Below are 15,959 nucleotides of genomic sequence, written 5' to 3'. Positions count from 1 at the left end.
CAAAGTCGTGTGCGATAGGTTCTAGTGGCTTTCGATCATGATTTTTACCTTTGCTTTGGTTTAGAGCCAAGAAACAACAGCAGAACAGACATAGATAATAATCCATTCTTAATCAAAGCTGCGAATGTCAAGAGACGGTTATATCGGACACCCTTGATGTATGAAATGTGAATATGATAGTGTTTTCTTTTCTTTGCACGTTTTTATCTTTATCTTTTTTTAGTTATAATAGTGAGCTGAAGACGCTACAAAAGTACTTGTGTAGTCCTCCAGCCCAGCCCTGGAGCGCTGGAGCGAAGCGCGGCGGTGAATAAGCGGCTGTGGCTGAAGCGCACCGCCACACTTCCGTTCACCAGTTCTCAGAATCCCAAAGCCGCGACCTATTTCCCTGCGCGTCAAGGGTCCAGTGAATGAGTCCCTCGGATTTCTTGATTGACAATTCAAATGGGCCATCTCGCTTGATCATGAGTTAAGGATCTTCTCTTACTTCTCATCCAACTTCTCATCCTTCCGACCCTTTGACTTTCGTGCACTGGAGACCGCGCTGTTGCAACGATGGCCCTCGAGAACGGCCATGCCAATGGCTTGAATGGCGGCACTGGGTGCTCCGCCAAGCTTCCTAGACAACTTGCGCTTCTCTGACATTCCCGATGCTATCGATATCCCCGCCTCGAGCTTCGACAGCGAAGTCGAAGTCAGTCTCCTTGACCTCCCGGAAGACCCAACTGAGCTCTGCACCTTGCTTGAGAATGAGCGAGCCGCCAAGAACTTCTGGGTCATCATTGCCCTCGCCTACGCAAAGCGGAAGCAGATCGACCATGCCATTGATATCTTGAACAAAGGCTTGGCCTCGGTGGCCCACAGTGCCACCAAGGAAAAACTCGGGCTCCTGGGCTGGGTGTGCTGGCTGCTGATGCTAAAGAGTCGTCAAGCGCCCCGAGTTGCACCGGAAGGAGAACTCTACTCGGAAGCCAAAACCAAGGATCATTATCTGCAGCTGGCCACTTCGACGTTGAATGAAGCTTCGCGACTCAACCCGGCATACCCTCCACTCTTCCTCGCCCGTGGTGTCCTGTGTCTGCTCCGTGCATCTCTCTATCCCCCTCGTGCTGCGCGCCCTGGCGTGGTCGACTCGTCTGAGAGGGTCGAATCCCTACGACAGGCGCTGAAATGTTTCGACGAATCCTCCAAGGCCTTTGGTGGCCGAAATGTCATGGCTATTCTCGGGCGAGCTCGTGCACACTACATGCTGGGAAGATATGGAGAGGCCCTTGAAGGATATCAAAAGGTCCTCATGAAGGTTCCCAACCTCAAAGACCCCGATCCTCGCATTGGACTGGGATGCTGCATGTGGCAGCTTGGCTTCAAGGACAACGCGAAAGCAGCCTGGGAAAGAGCCCTCGCCTTGGTACGTCTTTCGCGCGAAATAAATGTTCAGAAACTGTTATTGGAGTCTCATGCTAACCGTAAGGGAAAAAAAAAAGAACCCCAATTCCAAGGTCGCAAACATCCTGCTCGCTGTTTACCACCTCTACGACAGCTCTCGCCGACCAACCACCGACCCGATGTTCGGATCCCTGTACAAAGTTGCCATGACCCAATATACCCAGAAAGCATTCAAGCTAGATAAGGAATATCCTATGACCTGTGCGTTATTCGGCAGCTACTTTTGCTCCGCAAACAATATCCTACTGTCGAAACCCTCGCCCGCAAAGCCATCGAACAAACCGACGTCATGCCTATTGCAAGTGACGGATGGTATCTACTCGGTCGGAAATCGCACTATGAAAATGACAACGCACGCGCCATGGAGTACTATAACAGGTCCGACCAGGCCCGCGGTGGCGGAGACAAGGGATATCTGCCTGCGAAATTCGGCGCCGTGCAGATCCAAGTCTCCAATAAAGATTACGACGGTGCTAAATTCCGACTGGAAAAGATTGTGCAACAATCCAAAAACGCAGAGGCTATGGTCCTACTTGCAGCGCTACATGCTGAAGAAATTTTCGCGGCTCAGCGGGCTGGTAGCAAAGACGACAAGTCAAATGAGACCAAACGTGCAATCACTCTTCTGGAGTCGGTGCGTGCCATGTGGAAGGATGAGAAGCAAAGAGTCACTCCAGACGAGTCGGTTCTGGTTTACCTTTCTCGTCTTTATGAGACAACAGCCCCTGAGAAGAGTATGCAATGTCTCACTCAACTCGAGGAACTTCAGCTGAGCGCCATCCCTGAGACTTCCCGTCCAGAAGGGATCGAAAATGAGGAAGATTTGAAGAATGCTCTCCGTGAGAACCTCCCTCCGCAGTTGCTCAACAATATGGGCTGCTTCCTGTATCAGAGTGAAAAGATCGCTCTGGCTCGTGGCATGTTCCAGTCCGCTTTGAACGCCTGTGTTCAGTCCGAGGAGACAGAAACGAAGGTAGACAACGATGCAATAGTCACCACGGTCAGCTATAACCTCGCCCGAACGTACGAGGCAGCAGATATGTGGGAAGAAGCCAAGAAAATCTATGAAGGCGTCCTTGAACGCCACAAGGATTACACAGATGCTAGCGCTCGGCTTACTTACATCAGCCTCCGCCAGAGCCCTACCGACCAAGGTCCCAAGAACATTGCCAAGCTTTTCGAAAGCGAACCCTCTAACCTCGAGGTCCGGGCCCTTTTCGGTTGGTACGCCAGCAAATCCAAGAAGCGTGGTGTCAACCTTGCCGAGGATCCCGAGCAACGAACCTACAAACACACACTACAGTACCACGATAAGCACGACCGCTATGCTCTGACTGGTATGGGTAATGTACATCCTCCTCGCAGCCCGTGATATGCGCCGCGATACGGAGCAAGAGAAGGAAAAGCGTCGCAAGATCTACCAGCGTGCCGTCGAATTCTTCGACAAGGCTCTGCAATTGGACCCAAAGAACGCCTATGCTGCCCAGGGTATCGCTATTGCCCTTGTGGACGACAAAAAAGACTACAGTTCTGCCGTCCAGATTCTCTCCAAGGTCAAGGATTCTTTGAAGGACGCCAGCATTTATCTCAACTTGGGCCATGTCTACGCCGAACTTCGACAATACTCGCGCTCGATCGAACACTACGAGGCTGCTCTGGCCAAGGACCGTGCTCGTGATGTTCAGATCCTCGCCTGCCTGGGCCGTGTCTGGCTCGCGCGGGGCAAGCAGGAGCACAGCCTGGCGGCAATGAAAACAGCCCTCGATTATGCCCAGCGAGCCCAGAGCATCGCGCCCGATCAGTTACACTTGCAGTTCAATGTCGCTTTTGTCCAAAACCAGATCGCCCAGCTTGCCTACGGTCTTGAAGCCACGCAAAAGACTCTGCAGGATGTGCAGGAAGCCGCAGATGGACTCAAGGAGGCCATCGAGACTTTCCAACGTCTTTCCGAGGAGAAGAACCCACCCTACCCGAGTGACGCACTGAAGCAGCGTGCGAACATGGGCGGGACTATTACCAAGCAGCTTGACCGAGCGATGCAAAACCAAAAGGAGTACGAGGAGAAAAACGCTGCTAAGCTCCAGCAAGCCCGCGAGATTCGTGAAGCTGCGCAAAAGAAGCGCGAGGAGGAGCTGCGCAAAGCCCAAGAGATCGAGCAGGAGCGCAAAAACAAAATTGCTGCCGAACGTGCCCAGATGGTCGAAGACGCGCAGCGACGCGCAATGCAGCGTGCTGAAGCCGAGCGCGCCCGTGAAGCGGCGGAACTGACCGACGACTCCGTTACGGGCGAGAAGGTCAAGCGCAAGAAGAAGCCTACCTCCAAGCGCAAGAAGAAGGGCGGTGATGACTTTATCGCCCCCGACGACGAGGGCGACCACGATGGCGCCAGTGTGGGGGGGTGAGCGAGACAGCGATGATGGCGAAACGGCTGCGCCCAAGAAGCGCCGGCGTCTCGAGCGTCGCTCTGGCGGGAAAGCTACCGCTTCCCAGGGCAAGTTCAAGAGCAGCGAAATCGTGGTTGATTCGGACGATGAGGATGTCGCTGCTACGCCGGGCGACAACAAAGATGATTTGTTCGGTGAGGACGAGAAGATGCAGGACGAGGACGTCTCTGCGCCCCGTCGGCGCAATAAGGCTTCCCGTCGCATTGACGATGATGAGGATGAGGACGAGGAAGATGCGGCACCCGTCCTGAATGCTGACAACCAAGATGATGATGAGGATGATCTTTTTGGCGACAAGGCTAAGCCCGCAGAAGATGCCGAAATGCAAAACGAGTGAGCCGTTCGCAGGTGGCTGAGATGATTTTCTTCCAAGTTGGAATTGTTATGGCGTCCGTGGTTCCAGTCGATGTGTTGCAGTTTCTCGCTTTTCGTCGCTCTCCGGTTTGGGTTGTGAAACGAAAAGCTGTCACCAATTGTGTAAATTAGCCTTTTCATTAATTGTTTATTCCGCAAACCCTTTCAAGGTATCAACCCTGTAGAGCTGTTGATGGTGCCGAATATCCATGCTTCTACATTCACGACTTGTAAGGATACCCGACCAGACGCCCCGCAATAATCTCCACCATTGCACTAAGGTCGAAAGATGGAACATGTTCTAGAGCACTCCGAGCTAAGCACTAGGCAGATGCTATCTCACGCGATTAGCCACTTTTCCTAAAACCGATCACTATTCCGAGGCCCTCCACCAGCCGCACATCTTTGGCGCAGCTCCCTGCGCACGAGGCTATGAGACTAGGAGCACTTGGTGCGCGCAGTACATGCAATGTCCGACCTCGGGTGATTCTGCGATATTCCGAATCAGCCTACGACTAACAGCCTCGGAGCCTGCAGCATTTGGAACCTAATCATGAGGGATTAATTTCTAACACCCCCTGCACTTGCATGGGTGCATTGGCTCTTTCGAATCGCGATTGTATCCGGCCCGTATCGAGTGACGCGTATGGGTACTTTTCCAGTACAGAAACAATAGACTTTCTTTTTTTGGGGCTTGCTCCGCTATGACCGCGATTTAGCTCCAACGGCCCGCCATAGCTGAGGCTGACAGTTCAAGTAGACACGAGACAGAGATCTTCACGGCCGGACTGTCAGTCTCATGTGGGCACCCGTCGTACATGGAGGCACTCAGGAAGGCCCTGCTGGCCTGAGACAGCATGCAGGATGCAGGTGGCGTTGAGAATTGGGTTGTTAGGCACAATCTGTCCAACAGCTTTTTACGAACCTCGAGGCCAATCTTTGCGGAGTTCGTTGGCTCCTTGTTTCATGTGTTTCATATGGACGAGGGCTTCTATGAATGGACTCTGTACCAGGTCCTCGGGTACGAACTCTGGACAGGGCAAAAGAACCCCAAGCCTCACCAGAGAATCGATGGTTCTTGGCCACCCCCATCGACCAACCCGATTTCTGTCTGGTGCTTCTTCGGTCTACTTCCGGCACGACTGGCGACATTCCGCACACGAAAACCACCAACACCCCACGGAACTACGCCGGAGCAAAAGTCGCACACCAAAGGCTATGCATCCCCAGTACGGGCACAGTATCCACAGGGAAACAAAACTGCCAAACCGGGCAGATGCAAATGGCGCATAGGTGCAACCACACGCTAAAGCGGCAATCAGAATTTCCACGTCCGCTGCGAGTCTTCACAGTTCGTGGTGGACAGCAGGGACATGAGTTCCCGTAAAACTACGGAGATTGAGAGACTGAAAGGAGCGTCCTTGACTGATCAAAGACTGGTCTGTAGTTTCGTCGACTGAATCCCGATGATGACGATACGCTGCTGCTAGATCAATTCTGCGTTTCTTCCCTGAAACCTACCCGCTCACTTTTTATAAGTTCTCAATCAACTCGACCGCTGCAATCCAAGGATGCTCAGCAGTCCAGCAGTGATGAATCACCATCGTTTCCATTATTCATCCACAGCTCAAGCCCAAATAGTCAGGAATCGCCAACTATCCCCAAGCCCTTCGTCACTAGCCGTGATTTGTTCTGGAGAGATGTTGGTTCCTGCACTTCGTCAAACCCTAAAACAAGCATTGCCGATCCCCTGGTCGACTCCTGCTATCTCCACATAAGCTCCAGTTGCTTGTCCCAGCTCCAAGCTCGCGTCATAACCCGAACTATACCTTGAGTGTGATCGGGATTCCTCCTATTGCAGCCCACTACGTACTTCGTAGCTGGAGGGGGCCCCTCTTCGACCATTGCTGCATCAAGGGATCTAGGGTCTCTTCAGGGTCCCTTTTTCTAACGTCCTACCAAAGCTGTCAACTCGTCGATCTCTTCCTTGGACCAACTAACCTCCACCCCGCCGATCCGCTTGCTTCACTTGGTGACGATAGGCGCAGAGCCGCTGGATGTAGAAGTTCTCGCTGCTATTGACCTAGGTTGGAGGGCATTCCGATCCTCAGATTCGTCCATGTCCCCTATTCTGAGCCCGACGTTGGCAAATGTCCCATTGTTTTCTACCCGTCAACTAGCTCTTTTCTTTCCTCGATGAGCCGCTACGAGGATGGCCTTGGACCAATCCCTTGCTCCGGTTGGATCAGACTCTCGTACTAGGTCAGGTACTGGGTCAGGTACTTAAGGTCGTCGGTCTTCTCTTCCGCCATGCCTCTTCGTTCTTCCTCCCTTCTTGATTGTCCCAGCTGGATACTGTGACTCCCTCCTCTCTCTTACCTCTGGTAAGTTACCGGGCATTGTCTCTTGTGAGCCTTGGGGTGGCTTGAGCCTCCACTATGGTCATCGTGCTGATATTCTCATAGCTACAGCGTCCCGCGTCCTAGCCTCTGTCAGCCTCTCTAGAAATCCAGGACCGGATTGCTGTTCTCTTCGCGGTGGCGGCGGTTGCCGTCCCGCTGTCTTTCGGCTCTGCCAACAGCGGTATTGCCCGTCGTGTTGACGATATCTACGTGCGCGATATTGGAGTTGGCGTCCTTGTTGCCGGCGAGAGCGATGCTACCGGTGTGAAGAACACTAAGCGCGAGGAGAGCTCTAAAGACCTTGGTGACCTTAATATCCTTAGCCTTGACGTGCTTGGACACGGTGGCTACGGCGACAACGGTATCCTGAAGCGCGAGGAGGATATCGATATCCTGGGGGGTTCACCTTACTCCACTGATCTTGCTCTTCCTATTCTCGACGTCCAGAACATCTGAACCAGTTACTGATGATGGTTGAGAGAGAACGCTGGGTGAGTTTACAGGCCTGTACGTGACTACGCACCCTACTAATCACTGAACCTGTGCCACACAGGAGAGTCTAGACTTGATTGGCAAAGAACCGTGGTTTTGCTGGTGGTTTTTTGGTCCTTATGTGATGCACTTTGATTCCTCTATACTACGTAATAAATTCAATACCTGGATTAACTCTCTGTCCAAGAACAGTCAAACAGTCAGGGGCTTGGAGTTTATTGTACTAATGCTAGTAGTCTTTCCATCTCTATCTGAACCCCCCTGGCAGTGCACCGTCCACCATGCCAGTAGCATCATTAGCGTAATTGACATGTGATTGCTGAGATCCTGATAGGGGTCTTACCAATAGCTCATGCCGATATTGGCGCACGGGACGCAATCGATGAGACCTTGGCCTGCTTGATAACGCTTGATGGTCGTGTCCCTGATACTATCAGTAGATCTGAAAGTATGGCGTCCGGTGTCATTAGGTCGTTCAACTAATCTAAATAAATTGCACATACGACCAATGGTGGCCTCCATCATACGTAGATGACCCACATTCGAAGGATCAGATCTGGCCATGTGGGAGAGACTAGCCAAATGGTCCGTTGAACTATCAGGCGCCCGTGACCGTTATAAGCCCAAAAGCCGGAAATTAATCTTTGAAGATATATTGGTTTCCGGGCCCTTAGACCCCCCGTCGACACCTCGCTTGCGAGGGCCCCCCCGACAAGGGTCCAAAAAAGCAACGAAACCTCAGGCGGCCCGATGCCCACAATCGGGCAATTGAATCGGGGATTGCGCGCCAATCTCGGCTTGACCGTTCATGGGGCCAAGCCCGGGAGATGTGGCAGGCCAAATCATTTCCGCTCGTAGCGCGCAGATGGTGATCTGAAAGGGGCAATGGGCGAGAAGGAAAGCTCGACCGTGTCGATCTGAACAATCGTGATAGGATCCTTGATGCCTCATGGGTTGGAGCTGCACTTCTTTTGTCCATCTCAAGAAGCGAATCCCCATCGCCAATCCCGAGTGTATGGGTCCAGGATCCGCCGCGTGGGGTGGCGTTGGCGCTACCAGGCTTCCTTCGCCAGGAGGGGCCGGACTAGTGTTGCAACTGCACTTTGGACATTCTGAAGTCGGGGGACTTGAGAGAGCGCTCATATCATATCGCGATAAGCAGGTCGCGGATTGCGGAGATGTGCGGATTCTGTAGGGACTTCGGAGTATATCTCTTTGCTTTTTTTTCTTATTTCTCCCCGCCTATCTTCGAGAGTTATCGCTATCGCGTGGAAAGCGGCGATCCTAGTTGCGTTGCTGCGGCTTTTCGTCATAATCTTTGGCCCCATCACAGTCTGAGTCGAAGAACCAACCACGAAGCCAGGTTTGTGGATGAGAGAAGAGGATTGACATGCAGGAACATCATCCTGCAGATAATGTGGCTTGCAGAGGTGGGATGTTCTGCCTTACATAGCTTTTGTTAGAAACGGACTGCTTGTAGGCTTATGGCCGGTATGATACTAGGAGTATGGACATAGTGCTCACGGTCCAAATGAGGCCTGATAGAATCTACTTGTTGCCATTTGGAGTTCTTCTTATAGCTCGCGGGGGGGCGTTAAACGGTCGGGCCATAGATCTGTGTTTATAGCCCCATGGCCAATTTCCCTCTGTCAGTGCTGACCACTTGCCTATTTGGTCAATGCAGGTGTTTTGATAGAGTAGGAAGGTGTCAAAGTACATGTTCCTGGAGCTGAAGACGGATCCTTTTTGTGCAGGGACCCTTGGAGGCTCGCCCATGACGTTGGTGGAGCAAGGAGTCCAACTCCACCCTCCCAAAAAAGAAAACCCCCCCAAAAAAAACAAAACAGAACCAAGGGGAAGCCAGAACTCCGTCAAAAACCGGAGTCTCACCGTGGGAGAGGTTCATGGAGCTGGCCATGCGTTCTAGACGAGCGTTGATCGTCAGGAGTCTCCATTTGGGCCAAGGCTGGGTCGATGGCCGGGAAGCTCGCCCCGAATCACGAGCGTGCAAAATTGAGCCATTGGGGCTTTGACTTTCTGCCCAGCCGCGCCTGAGACGCTGGCGCCATTCTTGACCTTTCTTACGCCCTCTTAGGTTCTGACTAGCCTAGTGCAGAAACCGAGGCCGTTGATAGACACTTTGCTTCATCCGCGGGGCTTCGATGGGGTTTGTGGGAGGTGATGCGCGCGCTGTTTTAGCACCAGATGGCCCTGTGACTCCACCCGCACGTTCGTGGGTCTGGTACTCTCCATGTACTCGGTATCTCGATTACTTGCAAATACGCGGGCCAGAGGAGCCTTGGGTCCCAAGCCCATGGAAATAACGAGGACGAGTCAAGAGGTGGGGACACGCTTGTTCCCCTCTAACACAGGATTGACTCGACATTTACTGTGTTTGGAGGCTCCTGAAACATGTGCAGTTCAAGCAGCGAACCTAAACGGTGGACTCCGAAGGGCATTGCCTTCGCCTGCGCAAGAAGTCCGGCAGATACCAGAGACCTTGCACGGCAGACTCCGTGGTGCGGGCGAATGGAGAGTGGACGCCTTACGCGTGTAGAGATACTGCGCTCTAGGGCAGGGTACGCCTGTCCAGTCCCAAGAAATGCATAAAAATCGTATGAGCTTCGTTCAAATCGACGCGTGCCCACAAGCCCACAATTCCCACAATTCCACACTTCCGATCGGAGGGCAGCCCTGCCCTACCGGACGTGGTAATATTCAGCCGGACCCAGGACCAGATTCAGTGAGCGAGATTCAGTGGGCGTTCAACACCGAGGCACTGCGGGGAAAGCCCTAAAGTGCCTAAAGTGCCTTGGAAAGTAACTTAGATTGAGCAAGACACCAAAGCTAGAAAGCCACAGAACATCGGAAGAACTTTAGTTGATCTGGGGGTTTGGACGACTTCCCCACGAGGTCGTACATGACGCAGATGCAGATACCATGTGCCGTGCACATGCAACCGAAAATTGCCATGGTGGGCTTGGTAGGTCGTCTGGATCTACAATGCACAGAAGGATGCAGTTTACAACGCCCTTCCCCGGGAGCGGTATTAGCAGCCCCTACTGGGCCCCCCGCGCCCTAAATTTTCCCCGGGTTCGAATTCCCCCCGTACTATCGCTGTCGCATTAACCCCGGAGTTCAGCAAGTCCAGAGAGCCCAGATCTCGACGTCAGACAGATAGGGACTGTAGGAAGGGAATTTTCGGGTTCGCAGTGCCGGAGGTCGTGTCCTGGGCCGCCGATACCTACTGCATTCACGTTGGTGGAATCTGTTAGCGTTGTTCCAAGTCCCCACATCGGGTGCCTTCCACGTTCAAGCCCCCCTGAAGGTACTAGTGACATGCCACTATCCCGTAATCCCGCTTGTACTCCGTACGGAGTACACTAGCAACGGGATACGGAGGGCTGGCGAGATATGATAGGCCGCGCCTGGTTGAGCTGCGAATAGAGCTGGAAGATTCTTATTTAACTACCAAAGAAACGTGACTTGGAGGGGAGAAGAGCAGCTTCGTGACCAGAACGGCAGGGGACTACGGGAGATTCCTCGAGAGGCTAGGCTGAACGGCTAATGGATGCACAGTGATCTTGGGATGAAAGGAATTGAAGACAGAACGCAAGGTAAAGAGTAGGGGGAAGAAAAAAAATAAAAATAAAAATAAAATAGAAGATAAACACAACAAACACCAAAAGAAAAAAAAGAAAAAGAAAAACAGAAACAGAAAAAAAAAAGATAAAAATAAAAATAAAAATAAAAATAAAAATAAAAATAAGAGAAAAAGGCCCTACGGCAGGTTGCAGGGCCCCAGTTGCGCCGTCAGTGTGCAACGGTTAGGGCATTTTCTCGAATCATGGTGCGGCGCCCCTGAAAAGCCGGGGATCCACCTGGTATTACCGGACCAGATGGGGGTTCAAGAAGCGTGTTCTGGGATTCCTTCTCTGTGACAAATAGACCCTCCCTCCCAGATCGCTCTTTCACTCCAGGGCCCCTACAATGAAACCATCCCAGACGCTCCTCTAGCCAATCCTTTCATAAAAGGGCGTCTCTCTTCCCACCATGTATCCTCGGCCGTTCTCACGCGGGCCTTGGGAAGAAGGCCTCGCTGATCCCCCATCGCCTCGCTCTCTCGACACCCCCGAGCATCCAGCCCATATCCGTTCTAGGTCCTCTGCGCACGCTCATTCGCAGAGCCCTAAACGCCTGTCAGTCTTTAGCCGCTCTAGAAGTAACACCACCAATACAACATTTTCGACCTCCGGCTCCCCAGTGAACTCCATGGAGGACCCAGCCCCGCAGCCCGAGGAGAGGTCCGCTTCTTCGCTGGGGGGGAGATCCGATAGAAACTCTCGATCGTTCTTGGCTCGGGGGAGTCGCATTCTCCGCCGTCAGGGAAGTAAGGTCAATGTCGTCGCCACGCTGGACGAGGAGACAGAGATGGCCCACCCGGAGAGTTCATTACCACCCAGACCTGATAGACCGGAAAGACCTGAAAAGGCCGACAGGCCAGAGACCTCCCGGCGACATCGGTCTCGCCACCAGGATCACCGTAAGTGACCGGGCATTTCCCCCGTGATAACGAGCACTAGACCCGGCTGAACTCATGTCTTGTATAGATGAACGACTCAAGAGAATCATCTCAGACCCTTATGATTTCCATCATCTCACCCACACCAGTGTGGCGCAGTTCCAGACCATTGATAGGGCTCGTGAACACGACCTCGTGACGGAATTCTCTATTATGCGTGCATCCCAACGTCCTGAAACCGGCCTCAAGGGCATCCGGGCTGAGGATATCCATTTGCAGAGCTCCTCAACCGAGGAAGTGAATACACTCGGAATGGCGACCACAGTCGACGAACCAACCCCTCAGGGCTCCCCGAGATCACCTCAGCCCTCCATGGGCTCCCCCCCAAATGGGCCACGAGCGAAGATATTCTCGCCAATTTGAGAACTTTTCTCGGCCAGTCCCCAGATACCCACGATCGTGCCCAACAACTCCCCCGCCTCACGCCATCCCAGAGACTCCGTCAGAAGCTGAATCTGCGCCGCTTGCCATCGATGCAGTCTTGGAATCGTCAACGCCAAAGACCATCCCAGCAGACGCTGAAGCGCATTCGCCTTCCATCTACAGCGTAGATTCGTCCGAGGAGATGAGCCGTCAGATGTCTCTCAGTAGTCAATATGACTTGCAGGATGTTCCGGAGGAGGAGGAAGTCACCCGTATGTGGGACAGCCCAGAGCCCAGCATTGGCTACGCCCACTCTCGCTCTGTTTCTCAAGCGAGCCAGCCCCATTCACGTTCCGTGTCCCAAGTGAGCCAGAACGCATCTTATCCTACCAAGGCGACTGGCCCGAAAAGGCCCCTCTCGATTGTCGTGGCTGAGGAATTGTCGCGCAAGTTTTCTGAGGCTCTGGGGTCCCCGACGCTACCTCAGAATCTTCCTGAATCCTCGCCTCAATCCTCTGCCGACCCCCAAGATCCCCCGCCGGAAGCACCTCGACCCCCAACCGTGGCTGGTGTACATTCATTCCCATATGAAGAGGAGGTTTACGACTCCTGGGACGCAGACATTGATTATTGTTACGAGCATGCAGCAGAATCTACCAGTAACTTCGACTGGACTCGCTCCTCCCTGGATGAGGCCCGGCCCCAGATTGCGACTACTACCACAGAAGAGTTACAACCATGGCTGGCTGCCCCAAAGGCCCGTCAGCTCGAGCCCAGCCCGCTGAGCACATCCACCCTTGCGACGCCTGATTTGGAAACGAGCTCGGCGCGCTCTGCACCCGTCTCGGCTGCCACACCCTCTACAACCGACTATGAGCGGGACTTCATCTCCCGGACCCCTGCGGGCTACTTCCAGCCCATGAGCTCCTCGATGCTGCCGTCTTCTCTTTCCAAGCAGCTGCCCCAAGAAACACTGTATGAGGACTACTTGACCACCGATGGCGAGTCGGACCGTCATTACCCTTTCCCCCAAGGCATGATGAACTCTGCAGAGACCAATCCCGTGTCCCCTCGCAGCAGCTTCTCTCCCATCAGCAAATGCAACTCCCAAGAAAGCTTGATGCTTTCTCGTGCCGCTTCCTTGATTCGCAAGCACCGCTCGTCGGTTTCTACGAATAGTGTGCCCGAGCTGATTCACAGTCTGTCGAGCAGTCGCGAACTGGTACCTCTTGATCATCGAGCCAGCGGTGATACGTTGGCCACGACATCCAGTATGAGCCGCCCTGAGTCTTCCTACCACCGCCAGACCCGGAGTCTGGCAGAAGCGCAGTTCTTGGCGCATGCCAGCAGCTCTGTAAGCCTTGCAAGTACAGAAAGTACCACTCCGGGTGCTCCGCCTCTCTCAAATACCCCCTTCCACGAGCGTGTGCGATCCACTGCGGAGATGGATGCGCGCCTGGCAAAGGTCGAGGCCGAGGTCAATGCTGTTGTTCCCCCCGCGGTGCCTACTAGACATCCCGGTCGAAAAGAAGAGCCGAACTACTTCGTACTCTCTTTTCCCCACAGCCGCTCCGTGAGCGTCTTCTCTTCAAAATTTTCTTTTTTTTTTGTTTTTGCTTTTTTTTTTTGCATATGTTTTTCTTCCTTCTTTTTGGGGGGGTATGCGGACTCTCGATCTGACCCCTAGGTATCTCTACGAGTCCACGATGGTTTTCCTTGTATATGAGTGGAACATGCTTTCCACCTTGTCACGTGTATTGATCTGTCTTTTGAATGCATTTCTCAGCGATATTTGGGTTTGGTGTATTGGGAGGTTTTCGGAAAAGCCATGGTATAACGGGGAGGGGGATTGGAAAGGATGGGGGGAAGGATTTGGTCCATTCGCTACAACTTTCTTTGTTCCATATACTGGTCAGGATAAATGCCACGGGCAATTCATTCATGGTTTAAAGTCGAAGAGAGAAATCCTCGCCAGCAGCATATGCCCATATACTAACAAGACCTTTTGTGGTGAGCGTTCACGGTTGCTAGTGTAGTAGGTCCCGGTCCTGCTCACTAGTCCCGAGTATATCCTGGGAGGAAGTAACGAAAGTAGGCGACCACGCTCGATTTTCAGAAACTCGTCATTTCTGTCACACCAGTCGCAGGTCCATTTCATAAAGAAAGAGTATATCTTGATAGACTAGAATCTGGAATGGAGAGCGCATAGTGAAAGGGTGAAAGTGGACCGCATTGCTGGCGGGTCATCTGATCATTCCGAGATTATCTTATCGCAAAGCCGCAACTCGTGGCCTTCGTTGCACCTCGAATTTCTTTCTATCTTCAAGTACTGCGCCCTCCCATGCAATGGCCTCCCCGCCACCTTCGCAGGCCCTGGCCAAGCGACCAGAGGCGCAGCTAATGCCTCCTCCGCCTGCCCCAAAACGGATCAAACGCCCCGCCACCGTGTTGGACGAAGACGTCTACACCAGCAGCCTCTCCCACATCATCGCCCGGGATTTCTTCCCAGGCGTTCTTGAGACCCAGGCAAAGCAAGAATACCTCGACGCACTAGAATCGAAGGATGCAGGATGGATCGCCAGTTCCAAAAAACAGCTTGCAGATGTTCTGCGCACCCCGATTCCAGGCTCAAATGCCCGCAAGAAGAGCTCTGGTTCTGTTTCGGTTCCTGGAACTCCCCAGCACACCCCGACCTCGTCGGACAAAACTCCTCGTGGCTGGGGAGGCGACACGCCAATGTCGGTCGCATCAACTTCCGTGACCGCTATTGAAGAAAAGCATCTTCATATTCCGGACGTGTCAAATATGGGGCTGATGGCTTTCCAAGCCAAGTACACCAGTGAGGATAATGAGTCTTTCAACAAAGTTGTTGACAAGCAGAATGCGAAGAAGAGGGAAAAGTACAGTTGGCTCTGGAATAATAATAAAGTTCCATCAGCGCGGCAAATCGCACACCACCAGCGCGAAGTCAAGCGCATCACAGCACAAGGCGGAAACCCTGCGATGCTGATGGCCAAGCACGAGTCCGAACAGCCAACTTTGAAAACGGACCTCGATGCCCGCCCAGCAATGCCCGATACCTGGAAATCAAAACCAGACAATGGACTCATGTTCCTTCCCAGTTCTGTCGAGGATACCCACGAGACTCGCCAGCAAAAGGCGGAATTGGCTTCTCGAGCCGCCCCCAAACGTACCATTTTCCAGAACACACGATTCCTGGATGCGGATGCTGCGGCCGCTGCAGATGCGACCAACTCCGTTCCGCCGTCGCCCTCTCTGTCCGCCATCCAAGACGCGATTGCAGGCCGTCCCCATTTCAGCGCATCTGAAGCCGCCTCTGCTGTAGGAGGTAGTGAAACCCCACGCATGAATGGCTACGCCTTTGTCGATGAAGATGAACCCGAACCCGAGCCAACGTCAACGTCTGCCCTCGATGCCGACTGGCGTCTCCTCGGCTCGGGCGACGCCACGCCCAACCCATTCCACATCAGCGAGGCCCGCAAACGAGAAGCTCTACATCACCGCATGGTCGAACGGGTTTCTCGAAACAAGCGTGCTGAAAAGGCTGCCCGTGTCACTAAAACGCCCGTCCCGGCTAGCCCGCGTTTTGCCAGCAGTCCGCGCTTAGATTTTGGGCTGCGCTCGGTCCATTCAACGCCGAGGGCAGGAGCACAAACAAAAATGCTCACCCCTGCTGCGCAACGATTGTTGTCGCAAGTTGGTGGAAGCACCCCGCGGGCCTCGGAATCGCAATCTGGAATGCGAGATATTTGGACTCCGACCCCGCGGCGCAAGTAAGCCATTCCTCACGCAGGGGGAGGGTTGCTACGAATTACGAACATGATACCACAGAATTTTTATATCAGCGTGTTACTT

The 15,959-nt window shown here is 53.3% G+C and overlaps 4 protein-coding genes across 4 annotated transcripts; all 4 read left to right on the top strand.

Moving 5' to 3' along the window:
* Nucleotides 1–589: 589 nt before the first annotated feature.
* N7468_004966 (putative RNA polymerase II transcription elongation factor (Ctr9)) lies at nucleotides 590–4,227 on the top strand (the record flags this gene model as incomplete). The annotated part of the gene is made up of 5 exons (XM_058474263.1): nucleotides 590–1,408; nucleotides 1,485–1,647; nucleotides 1,716–2,783; nucleotides 2,812–3,836; nucleotides 3,889–4,227. The coding sequence occupies 5 exons, from the start codon at nucleotides 590–592 to the stop codon at nucleotides 4,225–4,227; spliced, it is 3,414 nt and encodes a 1,137-aa protein (XP_058330003.1).
* A 2,136-nt stretch (nucleotides 4,228–6,363) lies between these two features.
* N7468_004965 (uncharacterized protein) lies at nucleotides 6,364–7,102 on the top strand (the record flags this gene model as incomplete). Its single annotated transcript, XM_058474262.1, has 2 exons — nucleotides 6,364–6,396; nucleotides 6,731–7,102. 2 exons carry the CDS (start codon nucleotides 6,364–6,366, stop codon nucleotides 7,100–7,102), a joined length of 405 nt encoding a protein of 134 aa, XP_058330002.1.
* Nucleotides 7,103–11,191: 4,089 nt separating this feature from the next.
* On the top strand, nucleotides 11,192–13,809 carry N7468_004964 (uncharacterized protein; the record flags this gene model as incomplete). The annotated part of the gene is made up of 4 exons (XM_058474261.1): nucleotides 11,192–11,681; nucleotides 11,722–11,957; nucleotides 11,986–13,656; nucleotides 13,771–13,809. 4 exons carry the CDS (start codon nucleotides 11,192–11,194, stop codon nucleotides 13,807–13,809), a joined length of 2,436 nt encoding a protein of 811 aa, XP_058330001.1.
* Nucleotides 13,810–14,429: 620 nt separating this feature from the next.
* On the top strand, nucleotides 14,430–15,881 carry N7468_004963 (splicing factor ESS-2 family protein; the record flags this gene model as incomplete). The annotated part of the gene is made up of 1 exon (XM_058474260.1): nucleotides 14,430–15,881. One exon carries the CDS (start codon nucleotides 14,430–14,432, stop codon nucleotides 15,879–15,881), a length of 1,452 nt encoding a protein of 483 aa, XP_058330000.1.
* Nucleotides 15,882–15,959: the final 78 nt, after the last annotated feature.

The sequence above is a fragment of the Penicillium chermesinum genome (genome assembly GCF_028974085.1).
Source record: "Penicillium chermesinum strain IBT 19713 chromosome Unknown utg000004l:1.0-3345178.0:1.0-3348027.0, whole genome shotgun sequence".
NCBI classification, from domain to species: Eukaryota; Fungi; Ascomycota; class Eurotiomycetes; order Eurotiales; family Aspergillaceae; genus Penicillium; species Penicillium chermesinum.
This window is presented reverse-complemented; position numbering and strand designations above follow the sequence as displayed.